This window comes from Melospiza georgiana, chromosome 23 (assembly GCF_028018845.1).
Source record: "Melospiza georgiana isolate bMelGeo1 chromosome 23, bMelGeo1.pri, whole genome shotgun sequence".
NCBI classification, from domain to species: Eukaryota; Metazoa; Chordata; class Aves; order Passeriformes; family Passerellidae; genus Melospiza; species Melospiza georgiana.
The window spans coordinates 4,908,597-4,916,949 of NC_080452.1; the positions used below are offsets into that span (position 1 = coordinate 4,908,597).

At 54.1% G+C, this 8,353-nt stretch overlaps 1 protein-coding gene across 1 annotated transcript in view; it reads right to left on the reverse strand.

Annotated features, from left to right (window-relative positions):
• The window catches only part of IPO9 (importin 9), a 41,197-nt gene extending 35,247 nt beyond the window's left edge, over positions 1-5,950 (reverse strand). Inside the window, exon 1 of the mRNA XM_058039657.1 lies at positions 5,791-5,950. Coding sequence (XP_057895640.1) covers positions 5,791-5,941 — 151 coding nt within the window. The 5' untranslated portion in view covers positions 5,942-5,950. The remainder of the gene's footprint in view (positions 1-5,790) is intronic.
• Positions 5,951-8,353: the final 2,403 nt, after the last annotated feature.

Sequence of the window (8,353 nt, forward strand, 5' to 3'; positions counted from 1 at the left end):
GCTGAAGGTGCCTTTTCACACACGGGGTGTCACAACATAAGCCATGCTGAAGATGGCCTTATGATGCCTTTCTACCTGAAAAAAGGACACACAGAAACACATAAAACAGGCAAAAGAAAGGCAATTCTCCAGCCTGGAGCCATTCACCTCTCACCACCACATTTCCAGAGCACAAGAGTTCAGAAACTAAATACTGTCATCATAAAGCATCAAACTTGGAATCTAACCCAGCAAGCAGAGAACAGTGTTTTCCAGCTGTCTGAGAAGCTGCCATTAAACCTCCTTACCCACATAATTTAGAGAGGGTGTAAGCCATTCAACAGAGTTGGACTGGATGGCCCTTGTGGGTCCATTCCAACTCAGAAGTCTGTGATTCCCAGCAGTCTGAGCCCTCCTGCTGGACCTGAACTCCTCAGAGTTCCTGCTCTGGCATTCCTGGAGATCACCTGGGCTCCACACATGCTCTCCAATACAGTAAGACCCAAAGGAAGAGACCATTTTTCCACCCTGGGTAACTATCCTCAGGTGATATCACTGGCAGTAGTGCACACCATCAGGGTGGTGTGTGATGCACCTGGATGGACCAGATAAAGGGAACAGAAGCTCCACTTCACCAGCAACACTCTGATTCCACAGTGGAGCCAAGTCAGACACACTCACAGCAGCAGCTCTCATTTCTCTGCCTTCCCCCTGCAGTCTCAGCATTGCTTTTATTTTATTGATGTTCCACTAAAACCTAGAGCCAGCAAAGGTCACCAGGTGAGCTCTCCTCTTTCCAGAGACCACAGTGATGCACCTCCCATCCCCAATCTGCCACGTGGTGCCTGCTTCCTCAGCAGACAGAAGATGCAGAAGCAGGTGAGAGACTGAGCTGCTGAGGACATCAGGCAGCTGCCAAAGGGTGACACGGTGGGAAGAAACTGCTCCCATGCCCTTAATCAGAGGAGACATCCCACATTCCTCCAGAGCAGGTGTATGGAGTCAGGACAGTCCCCTTGAACAGTCCAGCCTGTTCCAGAGGTTTGGCTGTGCACTGCTACTCACTGCCAGCCTGCTGCAGGGAGCTCAGCTGCATCCTCCACACTCACCATCCTCACCTGGCTGAAACCTGCCTGGAAGAGAGAGCAGCACACACCACACAGGAGAGCCAACAGCAGCATTGGCCCAACCACATCATACAACCCAAGGCATGAGCAGCTTAGGAAAAGAGGTGGGGGCAGAGCAGTGCTGCCCCAACACCCCCAAGGGAATGCTGGCATTAGGAACCTCCTGAAGTGGATGTTACATCCAACCACTGTGTTCAGTGGTTCTTGAGGAGGTTGTTCCTCCACAAATGTTAAATCATTTTAAAACTATTTCTACTTCTAACATCCAGCAACAATGAATTCCAGTTTGCACACTGCAGCCACAGCCTAACTCTGCCTGTTTCAGATCCATTTCCCCTGACAGCCCAGGATATTCCATGATTCTGTGATCTCAGCTTCATGAAAAGTCACAAACAATCCCTCCTCACTCACCTTCTCTGTAGCTTATTATTTCAGGGCCTCTATCTCTGCTAACCCTTTCCCAGGCAGAAAAGCCAATGAATTATGTCTTTGAAAACAGAAGCTTTTCCACATTTCTGTGAGTCTCTGTGCTTGGTCCCTGCAGGAGCAGCAGGCAGTAATGCATGCAGCACTGGCTGTGGAAGCATGAGGAATTTGTGATGGCTTTGTTCTCTGTTCCCTCCTTAACGGTCCATTTGGCTCATTGGAGCATGACAGGGCAGTGATTGGGTGTTTTCAGGGACCTCTCCACACACACAATGGGATTTCTTTTCCCAGGACAATGGTTAGGACCGCCCATAACTTTTTAGGGCATTATCTGGACTGGCTCCCCTTCCCCCAGCACTGCTCTGCTGCCCAACCCTGACCAGCTAAACCTTCTGCGGCTGCACTCACCCCACCTTGTGAAATCATCTTGTGATTTGTGCCACTGATTCTCCCTCTGCCAGACTGAGCAGCTCTATCAGCAACTTTGTCCACACCATTTACAGATGTGCTGAGCAGCTCAGCCTCTCCTGGACTCCTGACCCTGCCAGTCAGGGGCTGTGGTCAGGAGTTCAGTTTCTGCAAAAAAAGTTTCAGCAAGTGAACTTTCTAAGAGCTTTGTGGGAGTCCCAGGACTCCTTCAAACAATTCTTCTGCCACAGCAATTTCATGTGTCTGTCTCTTCTCATTCCAGCTGCTGAATTTTAACCATAACAGACAATGCAAAACCCACTCCACTCCCCTGTGCCAGGCCCTGCTGCTCTTCACCTTGGAGCCCTCACTTGAGGCTGTCCCATGTTTACCAGTAAGTATGAAGCTGGTCCCTAAGTGGCAGGTTTTACAGCCCAACATTTGCACAGTAATTAAATGTTTAAGTCCCTCTAAACTCTGGGAGATCCATTCTTTAGCACGGGTAAATGGAACTGCTCCTACTCAGGCTTCAATCTGATGTGGATTCCCTGATGTGTCTCCTGTAGAGGCTCCTCAATGTTGCAAGTCAACATCAGCACAAGGAATTTGGCTCCTCTGCAGTCCTTCTGTACTGCATGTACCTTCCCAAGTCAGTCACTGGCTTTGAACACCTCTGAAACCTTTTCTGCTTCTGCAACACTTGAAAGCATTTTAAGTTTTTATGACTTTAACTAGTTTCTCAATCTCCTTTTGCCCTACTTTCCTTTGCTTTGCATTAGAAGTGCCAACACTTGTACTCTTTCCTATTTCTTCATTTCTATTTCAGCATCTTCAAGCTGCTTAATGATAAATTTTTTGGTCTTTTAAAGAACTTGTGACACCCATGATCTACATTTCTCTACCTCAGTAATATGGTGCTGGGACACACCAGATTCCTGCAGCTCCTCCTCTGGTTTTTGCAAGGCTCTCCATGCCAAAGACAGCACAGAAAGGGCAATATGGCTTATTCCTCCCATGCTGCTTGACTAGTACGAGAGAGCAGGAATCAAAGGGGTGCAAAATAATTAAATATTTCATTTAATTTAAAATAATAAAACCTTGGGAGGTTTCCAGTCAAATCCCCACGATCAAAGCAGAATCTGCAGCATAAGATCAGGGTGCTCAGATTTTCTAGGCAGGTCTTGGAGATACTCAAGGATGGAAACAACACAGCTTTTAGAGACAATCTGCTTAAAAATTCCTTATATCCAGTTGCAACCTCTTGTTTTGGGTTTGTGCCCATTTATTCCTCATCCTCTCCCACCTCTCAGTTCCTGACAATCTCATCATAGTTACCAGAAGCTGCTGTCAGACCCACTCCCAAAACCCTCCTGCTTCCCCAGTGGAAAACCCCTCAAGCCCAGCATCCCCTCATGCAGTGAGTGCTGCAATTCCCCCACCCTTTGCTGCTCTCAGCCCCTCTGCTGCTGTGGCTCATCCTGGGCTGGCAGCAAAACCCCCCAGGAAGCCCAGGAGTGGTGTAAGAGCCCTGGGTGCAGAGGGCTGAGCCTGCCTGGCCCTGCTCACAGCCCGGGGGCAGGTGGGCTCAGGGCTCTGTGCTGGCCCTGCCCAGCTCAGCAGGCACTGGCATTTCCTGGCCAGGCAGAGCCTGACCCACATCCCAGCAGTGCCTTCTCCTGTCCCAGAGCACAACCTGCTGTCTGTCTGTCTGTCCTTGCTGAACTCCCCTGGCTCTGCTCCTGCAGGGCCCTCAGGACACCAACTCCCTCCCTCCAGCTGCTCGTGCAGGTGTCCTGCAGCCTCCTGCAGGACTTGAACAGATTTGTAAAAGCATGATAAAACAAAAGGGTAGATGACTCCATTCCTCTTACCCTAACATCCACTACATGCAATTCTCCAATCCTGAGCTCTCAAAGGCACTTCAGGGACATCCATTGCCTAGAACCCTCAGGAAACATTCATCTCTGGGAATCTGTCACCCAAATAACTGTGGAAAGGTTCACACTCTTTGGGGAGAAGCTGCCACTGAAGTAGTGGCTGTTCCATGGTCAGTGAAGCTCCCAGAACTTCCTGATTTGTGCTGCTGCAATGGCATCAAACCACTCCATGAAACTCCAAGAGCTGTGGGGACAACACACAGAATTCCTGCTAATGCCAGGAAGAGCCAAGCTGAGTGTGGTACAAGCACTTTAAGGGAACAAACAACAAAAAATTTTTGTTGTACAACAACAAAATTTTATCAAACAATCTGCCTGCCTTCACTCCCAGAGCAGCAAAATCACAACACCACTCTTGACCCTGTCTCACCCTTACACCTTCCCTCTTTGCACCACAAACTGCCTCTGGTAACACTTCTGAGCTTCACAAAACACTTCACAAAACACCTTCAGAGCAGTGCAATCAGACTAAAGGGAAGGCAAAACTTCCAGGAGGGTCCACAGACAACCAGCCCATGAAGCTGCCACGCCACAGGCAAAACTTCAGGCCTGGGGTTGCAGTGCTGCACTCTCCAGCTCCTGTCACAGCAGATCATCTGCAAATCTTCCCTTGATTTCTACAAACTCCAGTGATTTGGGCTGAAGCAAAATAAAATGTTGGCATTAATAGGTTTTTAACTGTATCTTCCACACAGAAAAAGCAGCCAGTGCATGAACTGACCTAGTGCCACCATAAAAAGGCCAAAAGAGTAATGGAATGATTAGAGACACTGCTTGAACTTGGGGTGTTTGCTCATTTAGAATCTCTCTTTCCAAAGCCATAGGTCAGTTGCTATTCAGCTCCACTGTCCTCAGCTTTCAGACAGACAGTGGAGCTCTGTCACTGGAGTTTCACACTGGGTGAGGGCACAGCTACATCCTGGCCACCCCCAACCTCAAACACCCCATGTACAGATGACAACCTGCAGGACATGGGCACACACCAGGACAGACATCTGGAGGTGAAGGCGATCCCTGTGGGAGCAGGGCAGGGTCTGCAGATGGAAGGGCTCTCCATGATCCTCCTGTGACAATCCTGGGGGCTCCAGCTGAGGTGGACCAAGGTACCCAGAGCCACAGCCTGCAGGGCCCACCCTGGTGAGCTCAGAGCGCTCCTTGGTGCCCAGGTCTCACACAGCAGCCCAGATCACCCAGGGCAGAGCCCGCCGTGCCCAGGGCAGAGCCCGCCGTGCCCGCGGCCCCGAGCCCTGCTGCAGGCAGAGGCTGCTCCAGAGAGAGACACGGGGCTGCTGGAGCGGGTCTAGTGAGGCCACAAGGATGATGAGGGGTCTGGAGCATCCCTCTGGTGAGCAGAGCCTCTGGAGCTGGGCTTGTTTAGTCTAGAGCAGACTGAGAGGGAAATCTCAGCAATCCACACAAGCACCTCCACCTTGGCGGGCGCCAAGAGCTTGGTGCCAGACTCTTCTCAGCAGTGCCCAGCGACAGGACAAGGAGCAATGGCCATAAACTAAACCACAAGAAGTTCTATCTCAACATGAGGAAGAACTTCACATTGAGGGAGGCAGAGCGCTGGAACAGCTCCCCAGGGAGGTCGCTCTGTGCAGACATTCCGAACCCCCCGGGACGTGTCCCTGTGTCACCTGCTCCAGGTGACCCTGCCTGGGCAGGGGCTTGGCCTGAATGATCTCCAAAGGTCCCTCTCAACCCCAAATGTTCTGAGATTCCGGGAGAGACATGGGGCACACACCGACAGCCGGCAGGAAAGCAGCCGCGGCCGCCTCCTCCCGCCGGCTCCAGCGACGGGGCTGGAAGTGTCGGCCGAGGCCAGGGCGCAGCCATGAGGCGCCGGTACCGGGAATGGCTGTGGCGGCGGCCTGGGGTCCCCCCATCCCCTCAGCGCGGCCCTCACTCACCCTCCGTCACCTCCAGCACCTTCACCTGCTCCTCAGCAGCGGCTCGCACCGCCTGCACCGGGCACAGGATCCCCGTCAGCGTCTCCACCAGCGCCTCCTTCAGCCCCTGCGCCACCGGCCCGGCTCCGGGCCCGCCGCCGCCTCCCGCCATCGCCGCCCCCTCCGCGGGCCGCGCGCGCCAAACGCACCGCGCGCCGGGGGGAGGGGCCGGGCCCGAGCCCGCGCACTGCGCCCCCTGGCGGCGCGGCGGACCCGGGCATGGCGGGGCGGGGATGGCGGCGGGCTCGGGAGGGGCCGGGAATGCTGAGAGCCCGGGCAGGAGCGGCCGGGAATGGCTGACCCGGGAAGGAAGGGCTGGGAATGCCGAGAGCCCGGGCAGGAGGGGCTGGGAATGCCGAGAGCCCGGGCAGGACGGGCTGGGAATGCTGAGAGCCCAGACAGGAGGGGCTGGGAATGCCGAGAGCCCGGGCAGGAGCGGCCGGGAATGGCTGACCCGGGAAGGAAGGGCTGGGAATGCCGAGCCCGGACAGGAGGGGCTGGGAATGCCGAGAGCCCGGGTAGGACGGGCTGGGAATGCCGAGAGCCCGGGTAGGACGGGCTGGGAATGCCGAGAGCCCGGACAGGAAGGGCTGGGAATGCCGAGAGCCCGGACAGGAGGGGCTGGGAATGGCTGACCCGGGAAGGAAGGGCTGGGAATGCCGAGAGCCCGGACAGGAGGGGCTGGGAATGCCGAGAGCCCGGGCAGGAGAAGCTGGGAATGCCGGCCCCGGGCAGGACGGGCGGGACAGGGGACCCTGCGGGGCCAGGGCAGCGCTCCCCTGGCACAAAGCTCCCGGCTGGGCCCAGGCCGGGCTGGGCTGGGCACGGTCAGAGCCCTCACGGCCCTGAGGCAGCTCAGGAGGGCCCGAACGGAGGGGCTGGCAGGAGAACTCTCGTTGCAGAACTCTCATTGCAGGAGAACTCTCGTTGCAGGAGAACTCTCATTGCATGGAAAGGAGAGACCTGCGGAAACCTGCCCAGAAAATGTAACCCCCAGGCAGCACCCTGCACACCCCGTGGAGCGGACAGCAGGATCAACGTGCTGGAGCCAGGATTGCTGATTGATTGATTGATTGATTGATTGATTGATTTCTCTCTCTCTCTCTCTAATTAATCTCCTCCTGTCTCTCTTCCCTTTCCTCCTCCCCTCTATCCAAACCCCATTGCCATGGGTTAATAGAGTAGATCAGGGAATAACAGAGCAATTTCTATGACAAGTGTGTAATTTACTAATAAGGCTTTGATTTTTGGTGGACTGATTTTTGTCCTATTCCAGCAGGAGCATCCAGGGCTCATGGCTGCTCCGTCCCCCATAAGGGTGGGATGCCACAGGGGGAGCAGGGACCGAGGCAGTGCCCAGGGTCCTGTGGAGCCCCCAGAGCAGGGGCTGCCCCGAGGTGCAGGCACCAGGCACAGGGAGGAAACACCTCACAACCTCTCTTCCAGCACACAGATGTGGTGAACACCCCGTGTGAGCCTTGAAGAACCCACCTATGTTCTCTGCAGCTGTTTATTGAGGAAGTATAAGCAATTTTACAAAGCATTTACAAGTATTAAAAAGCAGTGTTGACCCATACAAAGTGGGTTTCTTACCTGGGGGTGGTGATGGAGTTGTGTTTGGGATGGGGATAGCAGTTCCCACACACTAGGAAAAACACTGTGAGGTTTTCTGTATCCAGTAATGGTTTGGTCACTGAGTTCCCAGGAGAGTGACAGTGATTTGTCTACAGACACATTCAGTGTTGGGGATGAGCCTGGCAGCCACATTCAGTGAATCACAGAATCACTCAGATTGGAAAAGCCCCCCAGGATCATCCTTGTCACCAGCCCAGAGCACTGAGTGCTGTGTCCAGTCATCCCCTGGACACCTCCAGGCACAGGACTCCAACAGGAGCCCCTGGCAATGTTTCATCAGCCTCTCTGCCCAACAAGCCCTGAGCTGCTGCAGATGCACTTTGCACTCAGACCATCTCCATCCTGGGGGAAATCCTCTTTCCACTGAGAGCCTATCAACATCCCACTCCATGGTGAGGGATGGCTCTCCTTGCCCACAGCTCCTCCTGTTTGAAAGCTCTGGAGTTTATCAAGTGAGCACCTGGTCACTGATGTGCTGCCACCAGCAGAATTTGGGATTCACTCTTGTTCTTGTGCTGTCTAATAACAAATGTTCAAGGCCAGGATGGGACTTGGAACAATCTTATCTAGTGGAAAGTGTCCTTTCCAACAGCCCAGGGTGGAACAAGATGGGATTTAAGGTCCCTTCCAACCCCAGCCAGTCTGGGATTCTGCAAATCCACCCATGTAACTTTTGCAACCTGGATTGAATATTTTCTGTAAAGGCAGAAGGAGCAGCTTGGGGTCCTACACAAACCCAAGCCTGGGCTCAGCTCCCTGCAGGCTCAGTGTCCTGCTGCCCCCATCCTGCCGCCCCACAGCTCCAGCCCTGCCCCTCTGCCAGCTCACATCAGCACCAGAACCCACAGGGCAGAACCCACGTGCCCAGCACCAGCCCCCCTGGAGTCCC